This window comes from Lygodium microphyllum, chromosome 3 (assembly GCF_053477565.2).
Source record: "Lygodium microphyllum isolate KBCC chromosome 3, Lygodium_microphyllum_v1.1.10, whole genome shotgun sequence".
NCBI classification, from domain to species: Eukaryota; Viridiplantae; Streptophyta; class Polypodiopsida; order Schizaeales; family Lygodiaceae; genus Lygodium; species Lygodium microphyllum.
Window position 1 is genome coordinate 52,834,004 of NC_141137.1, and position 19,725 is coordinate 52,853,728.

General features: G+C 39.4%; 1 protein-coding gene across 1 annotated transcript in view; it reads right to left on the bottom strand.

The window, feature by feature from the left end:
* The window catches only part of LOC148038336 (uncharacterized), a 29,625-nt gene extending 10,248 nt beyond the window's left edge, over positions 1 to 19,377 (bottom strand). The window contains exons 1-2 of the mRNA XM_087675251.1: positions 18,293 to 19,377; positions 18,092 to 18,184 (exon numbers count right to left, since the gene is read on the bottom strand). Of these exons, the coding sequence (XP_087531377.1) occupies positions 18,092 to 18,184; positions 18,293 to 19,321 (1,122 nt within the window). The 5' untranslated portion in view covers positions 19,322 to 19,377. The remainder of the gene's footprint in view (positions 1 to 18,091; positions 18,185 to 18,292) is intronic.
* Between the last annotated feature and the right edge of the window lie 348 nt (positions 19,378 to 19,725).

The following is a 19,725-nucleotide window of genomic DNA, read 5'->3' on the forward strand; positions in this document are numbered from 1 at the left end:
AATATCATCATATTCTTTCAGCAATTTACAAAGACATGGGTCCATATTGTTGGTAGGAGAAGAGGGCTGATCCTCTTCAATCTTGGAAAGAAGAATGGTGAACATACATACCTTTGCATTTATCTCTTTCTTAACCTTCTTGGGACTGATCATCTCCATTCTTTTCTTTTCAGCTCCATGTAGTGTTACTTGTTGTCCACACCATTTAAACTCCATTTCCATGTTGTTGAGATCCATGGTAAACCTGCCCAAAGATTTCAGCCAGTTGCAGCCAAGTATTATATCAATGGGACCCATTTCTAATGCAATTAGGCTCACTGATGTAGTGCACAATGGGGAAAGGGTGATAGGTACATTTGGACAGCATTGATTGCTCATCTCAAAATTTCCATTTGCCACTTGGATTTTGAGTGATGTAGGCATTTCATGCGTATTCAGTTTCAGCCCATTGAGTGACTTAGCATTAATGAAGCTATGTGTACTTCCCGTATCTATGAGTATATGAGCGGTCCTTCCCTTGATTTGACCTTTAAGGCGTAGGGTATTATCCCCTCTTGAACCACTCCATGCATCACTTGATATGGCACATAACGATGGATGTAAATAAATCCATGAATCATCCAAATAATGACCACCCGGGTCGAAAGGAAACCCATCCATCGGATCATAGAACTCATCATGGCCATTCTCTTCATTTTCATGCGCCTCTTCTTGAGTTGTTGTGACATCAAGCTGAGCCAAGCTTCCTTCAATAGATTCAACATCGGAATCATCCTCGATGATCATGCTAATCTTTATATTTTTGGCCTTGCATTTGGACTTATGATCGGGTGACCATTTCTCTCCACATTTGTAGCATAGACCTTTAGCATACATATCTTTGAGCTTGTCATTCGATACATGTTTGCCTTGAGTAGGGACTGAAGTTTTGGCATTTATATCAGTCCTCTTTCCATCAAATCTATTTTCAGCATTAGATCTGAAATTACTGCTTTGTTTTGACCCAAACACAGTAGGAAAAGTGGGTATCTTGCTGTAAGTGTTGCTGAAAGTATTTGATGGCTTCCCAATATGCTGAAAATCAGTTTTAGCATGCCCATAATGGCCTGATGTCCTTGAGAACTGCGTAGGCTGAAAAGAATGCCCTGTTTTTGGCTGAAAACCCTTGTATTTCTGCCCATAACGTTCAGCCAATTGAATGGCAGCTTGTAGGGATGTAGGATTCATGGCTCCAACTTCAGAAGAAAGAGTAGGTTCCAAACCAAATATGTATTTATTCAACTTGGCACTATCGGAGACCCCATGAACATACATCGAGAGGTTCAAAAACTGATTTGAGTACTCTCTAACCGAGAGACCACGTTGCTTAAGTGCATACCACTTTTTCTCTAACCGCTCTTTTTCAATAGGGGAAACAAAGACTTCAATCATAGCATTTTTCAATGCATCCCAAGACAAGAAGTCATGTCCCATCCTTGCCATATATCTCCACCAAGTGTGAGCATAGCCTTCTAGATGAAGGGCTGCAAATTTTACTTTGGCATTCTCGGGTCTTGGGTAAAGGGAAAAATACATCTCTAACTTGTCAAACCACTCCTCCAACTCCGTGGGTGAAGGGTTCTCTCCCTTGAAGTTTGAGATAATTATTTTCTCCTTGTACTCTCTCTCGTATTGAGGAGGTTGCCCATTAGGGTGCTGCTGCCCACTATGGTTTTGTGGCCCAAAAGAATTGCCAAAAGGTCCTTGCCTAGGATATTCATTATTTCCATGCCCTTGTGCATAAGGAGTTTGCTGTCCATAATGCATACCATGACTTTGTGGCTGGAAACAATGTCCTTGAGGATGAAAGTATGTGTTGCTCACATTGGGAGGTTGTCCATGCATCGGTGAATTGAAAGGTGGTTGCTGCCCATTATTTTGCTGATTCCAACCATGATTTGACATGGGACTTGGCCTATTGGCCTGCACTTGAGAAGAGAAATTATGTTGTGGCTGTCCAAAAGCATTTGGGGCTGAATTCACATGTCCATGTGGCTGCCCATAAGAGTTTGGGGCTGAATTAACATGGACTTGCTCATAGCCACCAACATTTGCTTGAGGGTAAAATTGCTTGTAGAAAGAGTTGCACCCATGGATGTCTTCATCATGCTTTGAGTTTGTTTGCACTCTTTCTTGAAGATCCTGCCCATGTGGCTGAAAGTGACCCTTTTGTTGATGGAATTGTGGCTGAAGTGAAGTGGAATGAACAAAATCCTTAGCTTTAGATGATTCTCCAACTTCAAATTGGCCTACCACCTTAGGAGTAAGTGGTTTAGGTGGTTCTTCAGCCCTATGCGGGTGTGGGATATTAAGACCAGCTGTAGGCAACATTTTCTCACCAAGAAGTGCTACAAGCTTGTCAATACCCAACCTCATACCCTCGAAACCTGATTTCATATCCTTTATGTCATTTGACAATTGTTGAAAACTATTTGAATTCATTGAGATATGAGACGTCTCTATGGGTTGATTGGTAGGGGAGTGAGTGGAGCTTGCATCGACCTCATCGTTCTCATAATGCATTCGGTAAATGGCATCTTGAGAAGTGTCATGATGTTCACCCCTTTCCTGTTGATGTTCATCCCTTTCCTGCTGATATTCCTTCAATTCTTCATTGATAGTATCCAAAACAGGGTCTCTCTTCTTATTCCTAGCCATGGGTTGATTTCTGTCCTGAATTTCCTGTAGTAGAAAAACTTGATTATCTTTACTTCTAGAGCTCCAAATTACGAGGTCTCTGGCTCTGTTCAAAGCTTGAAGAGCCCTCTATCCAATGATCTATCAAGTGCAGAAAATGGATGAGTACAGAAATTTCTGTAAGGGATTTTCTGTTGCTGTCTGAAAATTCCTGCAGGCAGTGAATACCCTGTTCTAGTCAATTAATGGCTTGTACCATCAATACCAAGCATGTACCAACTTCATAACCCTGTAGGAGAGTCTCATAAGTCTGCCCATACTGAAAATGACATCTGTGACCAGTAAAATGGCTGTCTAACTCAATGTAGACTGCAATCTTTAATGAGGGTATGTATACATACTCTGTTCCAAACTTTAATGCTGAACCATAGTGTCTTTACCATAGGATGCATACATTTTACTGTAGCCATATGTCTTCATACATTTGCCATACCATACATTTGCCAATATCACAAGAACTCACTGTCCATAACTCATGCTGCAGGCTGATTTCAAGTGCCTTTGAGATTTGTACCTGCACCTAAACTTGAAAATACGTGGGATCCGAGACCCGAGGGGTTTGCAAAGTTCCCTCTCGGACCGGGTTGTGCTCCCCTTCAGGGTCCTCGTCGGTAGGGGAGGGTCACCTCTCTTTTGTCCTACCGACTCGCCCGGCATCCACTTTTCCTCGTGGGCAAGTACATGGCAAGTGAATTCTAGCTCTAAAAATCAGTATGATATGCATGGAATAGGAAGGAAATACAATTGCCTTTCATTTTCCCTTTTCATGATATGCAAGATTGGAATTGAAAAGGCTGAAATGTAAATGAGAAATGGGGAGGTATTTACCTCAGCAGTGACTCACTACTTACAAAGCTTTTCTCACTTACCAATTGGGTAATGATTTTCTTATGATCAAGAGGCAAAATAGGCAATCAATTTCATGTCAGGGTTAGGCAATAAAGATTGAGTAATGAAGCTCAAGAAATTACTGATTTCAGTGAATGGAAATAGATGGGTAATGCTCATTCATTATGGAAGAGTTTGAGGCATTTAGAGATGGCCATTTCAGTAAATTGAAGAGGTTTAGTAAAGACAATGACTGACATAACCTATAGGCTTCATGTAATGCATTAGGCTATGAATGAAAGCTTCATTAATCCTCTTATTTCTCTTCAGCAATTGGAAATAAGATCAGCAACAATTGGATGTAAAGAGAAATTAAGAGTGATTAGAGTACCTCATTTAATTGATTGGAGAAGAGCATTGTTGATGGAATGACCTTCAATCCATAATGCTTGACATAGGTGAGCTGAGCTTGATAATCCAGCAAAATCAGTCCAAGAGATCTTCAATATTCAAGGATAATCCCTTCCTTGATAAGCTTCAGCTTCATGAATTCCATGAAAGCTCCATGACCCCATGAATGCTCCAAATGAGGGTTGATGAAGACCGATTACCTTCTCTACTTGAAGTAGGTTGCAATAGGTAATAGAGAGGGCTTCAATGTGTCCAAGAGATCCCGAAATTTGAGAGGGAATGCCAAAATTTTATGGCATAAAAGCTTCATGCTGTCCATTGAACACCTAGACCTCCATTGGCTTCAATCTCTTCAATGTCGGTTCAATGTTGATGGATTCTTGAGGGGGAATGGTTGAGGAAGCTTCAGAGATGCTTTGCCCACAAAAGCCCCATGAATTACTTTAAAAATTTCAGGAATCTTTAATGCTGTCCCAAACTGTTACACATAGAGTTTGCAATCTCCATATCCAAGCTCCAACAAAGCTTCAAGCTTCAAGATCAGTCAATGTTGGAACTAGGATGTATGTAGAGGCCTCAGGGAGTATAATAGAGCAAAAACCCTTTGATCTTGATGAAGAAATCTGAGAAATTTGAGTGCTGTCCAGAACTGTCATAAAACTCCATAACCAGGGTTTTGAAGAAGAGGGAAAACTCCAAACTAATAAGGATCTTGAAGAAATTGGTGAAAGATCACTTGCCAAAGGTTTGAAGATCAATAGCAAGGCTCAAGAGGCATCATTACTCTAAAATTTGATCACGCAGTATAAGAGTATGTACTGGCGGCGCAAACAGCGTGAGTACATACTCACGTCCCAGAAATCAGCAATGGTGCTAAGTAGCTACATTAGCTACTCCACTTGAAGCTCTTGAGGCAGGGAAAGAGGTCATCCAACACATTCTCATGATAGAAGTGAGAAGGAGAAGATCTGATGTTGTCTTTGCCATGGATTCTTGTGGAAAGCTTGAAGAAATGAGGAAAGGGAAGAAGAAACCCTTCCTTCTCAAAAGTAACCACAGTTAAAATGTCATGTTACCATTTGTTTGTACACTTACCCCAAATTTTGGCTCAATCTTGATCACGTCCTGCTATTTTGGCTGGAGCCTTCCATTTCTTCCATTGGTAATGCCAAGAATCACCATCTTCATCCCTGTTTGTAGCAGACCTTCACATGTAACTCCGGTTTGAAATCTTCATGTCCTGTTAAGTCCTGTCACTCAAATTCCTAACTATGGTTTGCTCTCTCTAGCCTAGGAAACTGAATCTAGTACTTGAAAATGACTTCTGCAAGGATCTAAGCTATGGCTCTGATACCAATGTAATGAAAGCAATCAACCATGTAATGAAATCTAACTGAAATTGAAAATTAACTAAGTTACAACAAAGAATTAACAAATCTATTGCACCAAGACATCCTCATCATGTATTAATGGTTGGGGATTCAAGAATACATGACGGCCATGGCTGAGTGCTTCATAGGCTAGAAAGAAGCTAACTCCAAGAAAATGGTAAAGCCAAGATTATTGAATGATCAAAAGATGTCTTGCCTTTGGCCTCTAGTCCCTTTTATTCTAACCCTCTTCCAAACTTAAGGGCTGTTCACACATGTACACATAGGCTAAAGCTAAATTTACAAAGGCTGGAATTAATCCAAGGTGCAAATATTAATGTTGTATTTTCCTTCATGACACCCCACGCATGCAGATTTCTATTTGAGGAAGTATGCTTGTGGCTAGCCTTATGACAAAACTCACACACAATTGGTTCACTATGGATTGTCTTGTCTTCCCTTGAATTTTTGAATTTGATATAGGCAGCTTTAGCTTAAGGTGCCTTATTGACTTCTTGGTTGAACTTCATTCCTTTCACTTCTTCTAGAAGAGAGGTTTCAACTTGAGCAAGCCTAAGAGAAGGCATGTTGATAACAATAACCACATGGTTTAGGACCCTTATGTTGAGATTTGAGCAAGGCACCAATGATGATGGACTATTCTCCATCTCTACTAGTCAAAGCTGAGTTCCAACATGAATCATAAACTACTAATCCCAATAGTTATGGTGTGATTTGGAGCAACCATCGAGCTAGTGATGGCAGTAGTAGGATAGCTACGACTATGTACACATAGTGTATTTTCCAAATAGAGGGCTACCATTACTATTGTTATTCAGCATAAACCAAAGAATATTTAGTATCCTTTTCATGCTAAAAATTCTAGGGATACATCAATCAAAATAGTGCAACTCACATGAAAAGATGAGAACCTAAAGGATGAGTTTCAATTTGATCATCAAAGGTGAATGTGCACAAATTTTAGATGAGTCATGTAGGTTAGGAGTTAGCACCTTAGTTAGTTAATATATATACTTTACATAGTTATTATTATAGTAATTTGTTAATATTAGTATTATCATTATTATTATTAAAAAGTTATATAGTATGTATAAAGTGGGAGGGGGCTCCCTAGACCCATGAACCACCATATGTGCAAGGTTTCTTTAACCCCTGCCGTTATGTTGACTATAGGGGGGGGGGGGGGGGGGGCATTAGCATGGCCCCCCAACCATTATGGACCTTTCCAGGACTTGAAGTGTGAGAACCTATCAAAAGGCACAACAGGAAGGAACATAGAATATATCAATAACAAATCCTTGTATTCATGAAATACAAATGTACAACATGTAGGCACATTCACGACTACACCCTCATGGCATGCACATGTGAGGGCTCACCACCACTAGGCATAGGGAATCACATGTAGAGCACATCTCAAGCATAGCTTGAGTGATTAGTAATCCCTATATAGGTGTAATTAACTCCAACATCATGATACACCTACAAAGCCCCAAAGGGAGAAAAGGGGGATTCCAAACTCACCTTGCACAATGGATTACTGTTCTCAACAACTTAAGGCTTATGACATAGCTCATTCTATCAAGCTAGCTAATATTTGCCAATCTAGGACTTGACTCATTAGTGCAACCTTAACATAACCTTTACCATCAAGCTAGTTAGTTTTTAATGTATTATGACTTGGGGGACTTAATACAAGTTTTCCTATCAAGTTGACTAGTGTCTACCCATCTAAACTCTTTTCTTTGATTGATTTTCATTCAAGTCCACTCACAACTCAATTAAATTTTAGGAGTGGAGGATTCAAAGTCTTAAAATTATTTGGCTTGGCTCTTATGGCTTTGCATGCCAAGCTTTGTAGGCATGATCCTAGGTTTTTGTGTTATGTCAAGGCGTGGTGGCTTGGTTGTCACCATGGTGTGCCATGCCTTGACGGAGGTAGTCCATTGGGTTTCTCCTTGTGCATCCCCTCCCTTTGGTTCTCTACCTTTTTCAAAGAGACTTGGGGACTTGGGTCTCTTGGGTTGCTTGCCAAGATGATTTTCCATCATTGCTAAGTCAAGTACTTGGGTTATCTTCCTTAGCCTGTTCATTAGATCTTTCTTTGTTGCCTTGATTTTGGACAAGTAGGTTGGTGTAGCTTATCTCTTTGCATAGAAAAAAAAGCCCCATTGTATAGCTCCTTTCCTTTGGATCATTTTAGCTTCATTTAGAGTTGATGTTTTTTGGGGGTAATGGGCTAAGTCATCACACTTGGACCAAGTTCTTAGCATAGGAAGTAGAGGTATCAAGTTGATGTTTGGGGTGATGCCTATGTTTGGGGTCATGCCCATATTTGAAGCATTGGGGGTGTCATAGATCTGTAGGATTGGGATGACATTTCCTTGCATTGCTTGTGCCCTGAAAGTTGAGATCTCAAGGCATTGAGTATGGTCCAATGGATTCCATATATAGTCCAAACATGTTCACCTTAAGAGTGACCTAGAGGGCTCTCCAAGGCGCAAGTAGCAAGATTCCCTTCCATGAGACTAAGTTATCTTGGATAGACCATATTGTGAGCACTCCCTCAAGTACTTAGGCTATCTTCCTTGGCCTCTTTTTCAGATCTTTTTTTAAAACCTTAATTTTGGATAAGTAGGTTTGTGCAGCTTGTCTCTTTGCATGGAAGATGTAGACCCATTGCATGGCACCTTTCCTTTGTCTCCTTTCAACTTCATTTTGAGTTGAATTTCTTTGGGGGATATGGATGAAGTCATCTTATTGACTGGATTTTTAGCATCACAAGTAGAGGTATCAAGTTGGTGTTTGGGGTGATGTCCATGTTTGAAGTGGTTGGGGTATCATGGATCCATAGGATTGAGATGACATTGCCTTGCACTACTTGCATCTTGAAAGCTGAGATCTCAATCCTTACCAACATTGAGTATGGTCCCAATAGGCTCCATAGTCCAAAGACCTTCACCCTTAATGGAGAGTTGGAGGGTCTCTAAGGCTCAACTAGCAAGTTTCCCTACCATGAGACTAAGTTACCTTGGTCGAGACCATATTGCGATCACTCCCTCATGCTCTTCCTTCTTCAAGACTTCCTCTAGTTCCATCATTTTGAGCACACAATTATTGATGCCTTTGGGTTCAAAGGAGTATCAAATAACTATATGTTGTTGAAGTTCAAATGTTTCCTTCCTTTATCTGATTTGGTTGGGACAACGACCTCAAGATTGAAGTGCATATATTTACTCCCTTTATCTAAGTCAGTAGGTTATGGCCTTGGATCAAATGCATGGTTTGCTTCATTCTTAGCCATATATTTGTTGGTACTTGGTTTCATCTTGCTCTTCTCTTTTTCTTCTTTCATTTTACATTTTTTTTAATTTCCTTCTTCTTCTTAGCCTTCTTCTTCTAGGTCTATCTTTTACTCCTCTCCTTCCTTCACCTTCTTGTCTAACTCATATTCCATCTTCTCTTCAATGGCATTCATACCTAGCTCTATTGTGACTTGCTCTTCATGCTCTAACTTAGTTTCTTTCTCATTCTTTTCTTCTCCCTTTGGATTTTTTCTCTACATGCTTGTTTTTCTAAGTTGCCTCCTACACCTATTTTTACTTGCTCTTTCTTCTTCCTAACTTCTTAGGTTTGGGTGTCACACTTGCACAATGAAGAGTTGGCCCCATGTAGATGATTCCCTTTTGCCGAGGGTGCTTTTCCCTACCATCTTCATCTTTTATGTCTATTTATTCATCTCCATCCTCAATCTATTTCTTCATAAACTTCCTCATCATCTTCATTATCAAAGTCATCTCATGTCTCCAAAGAGGGAACAATATTGGCCTTACCCTGAATCTCAATGGATAAAGATATTTCTTGATTCATGTAGTCGAGCATCTCCTCCCCCTTCTCTATCTTCATTTCTTCTAGCACTTGTTCTTCTTTAAGTTGGGTTGCAACATATGGGTATGAGGGCCCATCTACACCTATCTTCATCTTTTGCCTTGTAGCCTAAGTCCTTCATGATATTTTCTAGCTTTGACCTAACATCTATCTTCCATCCTTCTCCTTCTATTCTGCTTCTAGGTGGTAGTTGATGGGGTATTCTTTAGGATAGTATTATTCACCTTCTTTGGGCTAGTTTCCTTTCGGGTAGTTAGGTCCTTCATAATAGTCTTTAGGGTAGTAGTCTATCTCTAGTTGCCAATACTCTTCTCATCTTCTTTTGATTTGAACTCATCTTCACATGTCACGTCTTTCTCCCTTTGGCTTCTCTTCCATGTTCTATTGTTGCTTGGTTGGCTTCACTTCACTCTTTGACTTTGTCACCTCTCATCTACTTTAGGTATGGCTTCGCCAACTCTTGTTATCTAAAGGCAATCTCCTAGTCTCAATACATCTTTACTTCCTTGGCTCTTTCATGCATCATGATCAATTGGTAATTGACCTCCTCTAGGACTTTATCTAGATATTTAGCTTTTTTCTTCAAGTTTCTCAACAGCTCAGTTCCTCTGTGATTCTTTAGTTTCTTGATTGTCTCCCATGTTTTCTTGATCTATTTAAGCAATAGCTCTTTCTTCTTGTATCCAGCTTTGAGCCAATGGTATAGTTTGGGTTCCTCTTTGAATGCAGTGTCCTTATAGAGCTTGAGATATTTCCATGTGGTTGTTGTCTCGAATGGCATGCCATGTATCCCTATTGCATCACAACTCCACATCTTGGTTGGTACATATGGGTCAAATTCTCATTCCGTTAGGATCTTCTTTGTGACCATGGACTTGCTCTCTTGGTTGGTACATATGGGTCAAATTCTCATTCCGTTAGGATCTTCTTTGTGACCATGGACTTGCTCCCTTATCAAGCTAGTTTGCTCCACGATAGGGTTACCCTAATACTAAGTGTTATGGACCTTCATGGAAATTCAAATGAAAACCTATCAAAAGGCATAGAAATGCTCCATGGAAAGGGATACAAAACATCTTTATAAGAAATCCTTGTATCCATTTAATAGAAAGGTACAATATATAGGCAAATCTTAGGGCTACACCCTCATGACACTTCACATGTGTGGTGTCACAAGGGTTTTAGTCAAAAGGTCATATCCACTATGGATCAGGGAGAGAATGAAGTAGAGAATAGGAGATAGAAGAGAAGAAAATTAATAGACAATAGGTATACAAGATAAAGATAAAGCTCAATGAATCAAAACACTATGTATTGATAGAACCTAAGAAGATAAACAAAATCCTTGTCTGGGACTACTCGAAAGTAATCTCCAAGCATTAGATCTCTTGGAGCTCCATGGTAGACAAAAAATGTGCACCAAACATTAACTTCTTCTCTGTTGCTCAAACCTCAAATTTGATGGTTGTGTTGGCACTGAAAAGGGGGTAAAACTGCAGGACACCTACTCTCAATATTCTTCCAGATCACTCCTTCTTCTTCTCCCCATTTCAGAGTGCGATTGCATGCTGTGCGATTTCGAAAGCCCCTTCTTTTTTGCATGAGATCTCCCAAAAATGGTTGAAAAGCCACTTGCTTTTTACATATCACCCTATTCTAGAAGTTCTCTATAACTTTTTAGAATGTTTACAAGAAATAATATCCAAAATATCAAAAATAGGCTAAACTTGTCCAAAAATCCCATATTTTGGAACTAGCCATACTATGGACACTAGCACTAATGACTAAGATGACATTGACTCTCTAGATTAATAAGAAAGTCAGATGATGATGCACTCCATGGTTTTTCACATTGTGTCAGGGGCATGACATCGAGTTCATCATTGAGCATAAGTAGTGATATGTAGAGCACATCCCAAGTAGAGCTTGAGTGATTAATACTCTCTATATAGGTGTGTTTGGCTCCAATGTCATGGTACACCTACAAAGCCCCAAATGGGTGGAAGGGGGATCCCACATATCCCCTAAGGGCCTCACCATACCCACTAACCACACCCCCCTTCTTCACCACTATCATCACCCCTTGAGGTCCTTGCTTGGTTTGCAACCTATCACCTCCCCTGCTTTGAAAATGCCAAGGGCTCACCAGCCACATGGATCATCTCCACACCCTTTAGTCAATCAACTTTTGCTCCTTCTACCCAAGCCCATCAATTGCCATAAATGGGGGGCCCTTCACCACCAAACCCCTCATCCCTCAATGTTGTGAGTATAGGGAGGCCCACTAGTTGCACTTCTGCTAAATGCTTCTTGGTACTATAAGTGTTGCTTAGCATAAATAAAATTTCCTAAGAATAATATTACCTAATTTGCACATGTGTCATTGAATACTTCAACTAGTAAATTCATGTATAAGGAATTAAATGTATTACTAGCATTCCTTGTGTGTGAGGAATACTTAGCTCCTTCATGATATCTTTACACTATCGTGTGAAACTACTATGAAGTGGCTTTGCAAGGAAAGCTAGATGGCAACTTTGCTTCCCTCACTTTTTTCCCTATCCTCTCTCTCCTCCTTTTTCCTATATGTCTTATTTTTCTCTTCTCTCTCTTGTGTTTATCCTTTTCTCCCCAATCTCTCTCTTCATCTTCATTTTCATCATCATCATCATCTTCTTTTATCTCTCTCTATATATATATATGTGTGTGTGTGTGTGTGTGTGTGTGTGTGTGTATGTATATATATATATATATAGACTACCATGTTCCTATGCCTCCTAGATGCTCACCTCTCCCTCATGAAGCCGCTATCTCCCACTTATCATCACTACCCACCTCTCTTCCATCAATCATCGGCGCCTACCTCTTTGACTTTAGTTGCTAACCTATTTGTCCACCTCTCCATCACAACCCCTGCCTATTAATATTTTCATGCCCTTATTTATGAGAGAGAGAGCACTATCCTACATCGCCACACTATCCTCCAATTTGACTTGGTTGCCTACTACCACTCCCACCTCCAAGCGCTCTACGCCTCAATTGGCTCCACCAACACTTGCTCTACACCTCAACCTACTTCTCTTTCACTAGGGACAAAGGGAGGGATAGAGGGCCATGATTGGTCTATACACACAAAGAGGGAGAGAGAAAGACACACACACACCCCCTCTTACCCTCTAACTATGAAAATGCCTCATCTCTATTTTGGATTTTTCTTCTCCAATAGCTTGTTGCAAAGAGAGAGAGAGAGAGAGAGAGAGAGAGAGAGAGAGAGAGAGAGAGAGAGAGAGAGAGAGAGAGAGAGAGAGAGAGAGAGAGAGAGATCAACACATGAGTGTCGTCGGCTTAATAGTGAAAGTGAGAACCAACATGAGGTCTACCAGTACAATTTGATCTATTAGCACATAGCTCGATACGGAGAGCATGCCGCTCTTTTATTATAATGTATTTACTATTAAGCTTACATGTGGACTTCCTATTTGTTGTAGCAGCAAAACAATTGGTGATCAGCAAAAGCAAGATATGGATCTCATCTTGGTAGTGTGTTTTGCCACACGGAAGGTGAGAAGAAATGCCTTGTTAGTAGATATGCATTTCTTATGCCACTAAGGTAGTCAACAACACTCATGTCTTTTAGTCTAGAGAGAGAGAGAGATGAGTGGGAACCTCACATATGAGAGAGAGAGAGAGAGAGAGAGAGAGTAAGTGTGTGAGTGATTTGAAAAAGAGAATTTGCATGTCTGTTTAATGAATAGATATGCCAAATTCAATTTTTTGGTTTGAAAGGAATTTAGGCTCAAAAGCTTCTTGGGAGATTCGGTATTTACCTAAGCCATAATCAAAATGATAATATATATAGATTCTATACTAAACAAATCACAAATTTTGAATTAAAAGACTTAATGTTCGTATTCATTTAGGATAAATGTGATCTACTACCAACAGGTTACAACCCAAGTGGTTGAGTGTGTGGGTGTATACATGGGTGGATGAGTTCATACCTTGGATGCAATCTTGATGTATATTCCATCTTTCAAATTTCAAGCCTTAAAAGAAAAAAAAAGTCTACCACATGTGTTTGAATAAGACTTTAAAGAAAACATGGGTTGAACTAAAGAAAATTAATGAAGCATGCTCAAAAACTTCAAAAATGAACTCATAAGAAAGTCCTAGTTGAACAACTTTTACTAGATTATGAAAAATGTATACTTTCTCTTGGTCTCATCATATCATGAATAAGATTTAGGTGATTTTTTATGAGAAGGGTACTATTTGCAATATTAATAGAAAATGATATCTAACTCTAGCTATCAACTTTCTAGTCTTTCCCTTAAAGGAGTCATTAGCTCTTTACTTGGAAAAGATAAGAAAATAAAAAAATGTCTCAAACCTTTTTGCAACTCAAAAGAATGACATTTTCTGCATCAAAGATTCTAGAATGTAGCAATTGTGGATAGAAAGGGCATCCTATTATCCCTATAATATGCACTCTGCACCTAGATTCTCCGAATGCTTCATGCCAATGTATTCCGAATCTTCGCATCAGGTTTAAAGCACGTTTAATGTGGAAAAAGAATTCATGGGAGATTGATATAAGAAACAAAATTTGAACTCGGAAAGCTTTGGCAACTTAGACTAATCCAATGTTGAATGCATGAAACTACAATATATAGGAATGTGGCACTCACTAATATATATAGAGAAAAAGACCCACATTAATGAGATCAAGCCTAGATATATCTCCAACGAAACCTTATGACCATTTCTCAAAGTTTCTCAAAGACAAATACATTTAATGGTGATGGTGACTCTATTCACATTAAGCTTATCCTAGCATGCATATTATCCTCACATGTATGATGAGGCAATAACATCACATAAACTTGACAACCCATAAACTATATTGAGAAATCCTCCTCCTCCTCCTCCTTCTATTCTCTCTCTCTCTCTCTCTCTCTCTCTCTCTCTCTCTCTCTCTCTCTCTCTCTCTCTCTCTCTCTCTCATATAATTAATAATTAATAATATATACATAATTATATATAATATCTTAATTAAAATATATTTATATTTTTAATTAATAATTATTTGATATATTAATACTTACTCATTAATATTCAACTAACTATGTGAAATTAATGATAATTATAGTACATATATTACAATTATCATTAACATAAATAATACATTAAATATAATTATACATAATAAAATGATAATACGTAACTTAATATTATAGACTATAGTTATATATTAACATATACATAATACAATATACGTGTATACATCAATCTGTTTATTAATTATTATATAATTATATATTATAAATATTTTTAATAATTAATTAATATATTAATATTAATTAATTAATATATAATAAATTATAAAAATATTTTAGTACCTATAATTAATATATATATTATTTACTTAATGTACAATTATATCATATGTATCATTGTAATTATTTATTATTTTATATATTAATAATACATATAATGATATATACATATATATTAATTATTATATCAAAATGTATTTTTTATTATGAGTGATTATTATGTATATCAATGATTATAATTATTTTAGAAAATAAATTAATTGTAATTATACATTAAAAATAAGTATTAATATGTAATATATATCAACTATGCATATATGTATTGATTATAGATTAAGTACAATTTGTGTGTGTGTGTGTGTGTGTGTGAAAATGGCATCCTAGTGTACAATCTAGCAAACGATTTTGTAGAAGGTGTATCTCATAAGCAATTAGATACTTGAGAAGTAACTATTTTCCTATTGAAAAGGACCCAAGATAATGAACTAGACTCTATGTGTTTTTTTTTGTAAGAGCTTTCTGCATTGCTCTCACCCTCTTGCCATCTTCATAGGTACCTTGCTCTATTTTTCTCTAATTCTCTCTACGATGAGTTATTTTCACTTGAATCATTTGTAGCTTGTCCTTCCTCTTTGTTTGTGCTCACTTGTTCTTCATCACAAAGATTCTATGAAAAATGGATTTCTTCTTAAGATAGTGAGATTAAATTGAAAAGTAGAAAGGTTGATGTTATAACCATGCCAATTGTAGATGTAACATATTCCTATATGTTTTAGGATTCATGTAGAACCACCAAGTTATATTTGCATGATGTCCATTACTTTGCCTCCATGAGTGTGAAACTATTGTTTTGGTGGGCCACAAAATATTTACAAATATTGAGCTTCACCTCTTAATGAGAATCATATACTAATTGATATACTTTGAGTGACCCACCCAATACAAAGACTTAGGTATCCTCACGAAGCGTCGTATGTGTTCCATAGACAATTGACGTTTTCGTCTAATTGCTAACTTACATTGAGAGCAAGGACACATGACACACTGATTAAGATACGCCTCACGATCTTGAACGGGTAAGAGCAATTCTTAGCACAACAAGTGTGTCTACTTCATGTATAGGAAAAGTCCTCTTCTAGTGCCCTATAAAGAGAGGTGCTAGAAATGGAGCTATAATGGTGGAGGTGTAAGAGTAGTGCTCCCTTTGAATCCCTAAGTAATTTATAGATCTTCCATGGTATAGCCTCCTAAATACCTAGGTGCCATATTTGTTTCAAATATGAAAAACATAAAATAGATCATCATCTCAAAGATTGGTAAAGAAAAAATACATTTGTAAAAGTAGGATTTTCCCATATAATCTCATGCATAGAAAATTCTAAAGAAACTTCTTAATCACAAATTCAAAGGATTAATTTGGATTATATGATGTAAGACTCCGATGAGAAGAACAAGTTGTTGTAGATAGTTTTATGCACATGTACGTCTACACTAACACTTCAAAGAATAGGAAGCCATGATGAAGAGAAGATGAGAACACAATGTGAGAAATAAGCACAGTGGATATGGTTTGTTTGATAAATCATAATAGTACAATTATCTCTTTCATTTTAGTATAGTAATATTCTTTATATTATGAATTGTAATGCCAAATTTCAAACCCTTAAGTGTGAAAATTCAAAATATAAAGACAATATTTATAAATTGGCTTTAGCAAGATGTCAATGATTTATTCTTAAAAAATTTCATGCATCCTTAAACACATGCTATATTATTTCTTCATTCTTGACCCTCCTTAAGTAGTAATTGATTCAAGACAAGATGACTTGATTTATACGTTCTCGTCAAACATGCATACTTTGTCAACATTACAATTTCAAATGAGACTTTGGTCTAATGCATCCATTGTGGCTAAAAGTGACGATTAATAAATATTAGTATATGGTGTTGTGGAAGGTAAAGACAATTACATATGAAAAAGTTTAGAGTTAGCGATGCTTTCATCTAAGAAAGATTTCAAAGTTGGTATTTCTTACAAATAGGTACCAACTTTTTATTACTAAAACATATTTGATCCATTCCATGTGTCATAGTGACAACTTGCTTGAAACATACTAACATATGATTTAATTGGTTGTTGAATTTATTGATAATTGCCCTCGGGTGTTATGGCAACAATGTTTGTATTCATGATGACGAGCTAATGATAAGGACAATAATGATGACAATGATGATGGTGTTGATGATGTTTGTGATGATGAGGATTGATAAAAGCATTATCGAGGGAGAACATACTTGATGATCATGGTTACTCATAAAAGCCATTATGTATGAACCCGTTTTATCCCTTTAGGAGTAGCTTGAAATTTTTTTTGGTGTTGTTTGCTAATATTCCCTCTACGAGTTCGACCCAGTCTAGTCCTCTTGAAGGCATAGTTGTATGCTTTTGAGTCACCACTTGCATGGAAGAAGAAGCATCCTAGCTTAATAGAATCTTGGGCAGGACAAATAACCTGCAAGATTGGCATGTACAACATTCAATGGTTAGCATTGTAATAGGTTCATTTAACTAGAAAAATGTGCTCGATCTCTTAGTGAGTGCTTCATTTGATGAATAGGGATTGAATGCATACTCATTCCTATAAGTCATTCCCAAGAGTTTCTCATGGTATTAACTAAAAGAAAATGTTTTTTTTTTCTTGTGAAGGGAACATGTGGATATTACACTTTTTGCATGCATATGATAAGACATTTCAAAAGCTTTCCCATTTATTTAAAAACTTCACACTCCAAAGTATGGAATAGATGTTAGAATGGGGGCTTCCACATTCTAGCTTTGATGCAGTTAATTTCAAACCTCAACAAAATTGTATTAATTGAATAATTCACAATGGAGTGTCATGGGGTGTATTGATCTCAAGTTTCAACCTAAAGAGGGTCACTATTCTTGGTACACTATAAACACCATTTACACTATGCATATAGTTGGATCATTGCGACATGCAAATGAACTTTAAGTTTTACTTTTCACGAAAATCCAATGTTTTAGTGTTAATGAAGTTAGTTTTTAAAAAAACTTGCAATTTTGGAAAGAGAGTTCACTAATTTGAACATTTGGAATGGATTCCATGTTAGCACTCCAAAAGAAGTTGCAAATTCTAGGAAAAGTCCTACAAACAGTTCTTAATGGATGGCTCTGGAGCAAATTTGTCACAAGCATTGACATTTGCCAAAGAAAGTTCAAAGAAATTGACATTCACCAAGAAGCAATTGATTAAGAGGTTAGAATTTACACAAGATAAAAAAGAAAGTTGTAATGGAATGAAAGGACGCACATTGGATGTAGTAAAGACTCAAAAAGGAGAAGTTGTAAGGATGGAATGAAGGGAGGATGCATGCACGAAAGAGAGGTGTGTAAGTATGGAACGAATGGAGGATGCATGCACTAAAGAGAGGGAGAGGTGTAAGTAGGAACGAGTGGAGGATGCATGAACTACTTACTGCGCTGCTGGGAGAGGTGGTATCGGCAGCTGCCTTCACGAGGGCCTCTACTCCATCTGCGGAGTTGGCGCCACAGCCACCGATGGAGAGCACCTGAAAGCACGAAGAAAATGGACGAATGCGATTCAATGCACTAGACTGTAGATGCAGGTCATGGTAATTTGCAATGGAGTTAGGCTGGTCTAACTGCATTATAAATACCTGCAAGTCTTGGGTGGTGGACGCGCCCGCCTTACGGCCGTCAGGGGTGGTGGTGGTGACGGGAGCTGAGAAGTTGAGCTGCCCGCGGGTGACGGCCTCCTGGCACAGGGACACCACGCTGCCCGCGGGCAGCACGCCCGCCAGGGCCACGCTGGGGCTGCCCAGGACGGACGCCGCCTCCACGCTGGACGCCTTGTACGCCGTGCTCTGCGTGTCCACGCTCGTCGGAGTGTCCGAGCCGCTGGCCTCCTCCACGTGGCCGGCCTCCATTGGCCTCTCCACAGCGGAGATCCAGCTGGGCGACTGAGCTGGCGGGCTGTACCACGGATATGCGCTCGGAGCGTCCGAGCCGCCAGTCTCCCCCGCGTGGCTGGCCCGAGCTGCTCCCCCCTCCGTTGGTGCCTGGGTCGGGGCGTTGTAGGGCGCGCTCCACGTGTCCACGGTCCGAATGTCCGAGCCCCCGGCCTGACCCATTGGCCCCTCCCCATAAGCAGGCCAGCTGGGTGCCTGCGCTGGCGCGTTGTACGGCCCGCTCCACACATCCACGCTGGGCATGCTCGAGCCGCCGGCCTTCCCCTTCCGGACGCCGGCCGCCATACCTCCCTCTGCGCCAGTATAGCTCCAAGTGGGTCCCTGGACTGGGGCGTTGTACGGCCCGTTCCACGTGTCCTCAGTCGGGTTCTTCTTCTCCACGTGGCCAGGCGTTGGCCACGGCTGGGTGGGCGCCTCAGCTCCGTCGCTCCAGCTGGGAGCCTCAGCTGGCGCTTTGTACCACGCGCTCTGGGCGTCTACGCTTGGGACGTGATCCGAGCCGCCAGCCTCCCGCACTACGTGGCCGGCGTCCATTGGCCCCTCGACGCCGTAGCCCCAGCTTGGCGCCTGGGCTGGTGCTCGTCGATAATCTGACGTGAGCCCTATCGCCGCCCGGATTAACACCTCTTTCGGCACCTTGATAATCTTGGCCGTTACACTACCGCAGCTCCAGCTTAATAGTATTATCATCATTATCATCATCATGCGGGCGGCCATATTCGCCCTCTGAATTACCCCCCACAACAATGTTCTTAGCTATTGCGATGAGACTAAACAAGCTGTTTATTTCGACCGATTAAATGGGATAATCTAATTGTGCTTCAGTCTTCCAATCAGTATGCGCCCGGTTTGCTGCTTATATAGATAGCCCCTCTCAGCTCAGGCATCGGGAATCCCCAAGTAATCGCCGTCTCTTATTGTCGCAATCGTATTGTTGTCTCTCTAATTGTCTGTTATCAGATAGTTGTCCCGACGGCACAAATGCAGCCACCTGCCTTCCATTGGTATTGGATACACCGCATTTGGAATGCCGTCCTCTAATTATCATTTAAAGATGTAGTTCGTATTATGGCCATGCCTGAAGCTTCTGATAGGCTTCCACCAGCAGCCAAATCTTCTTA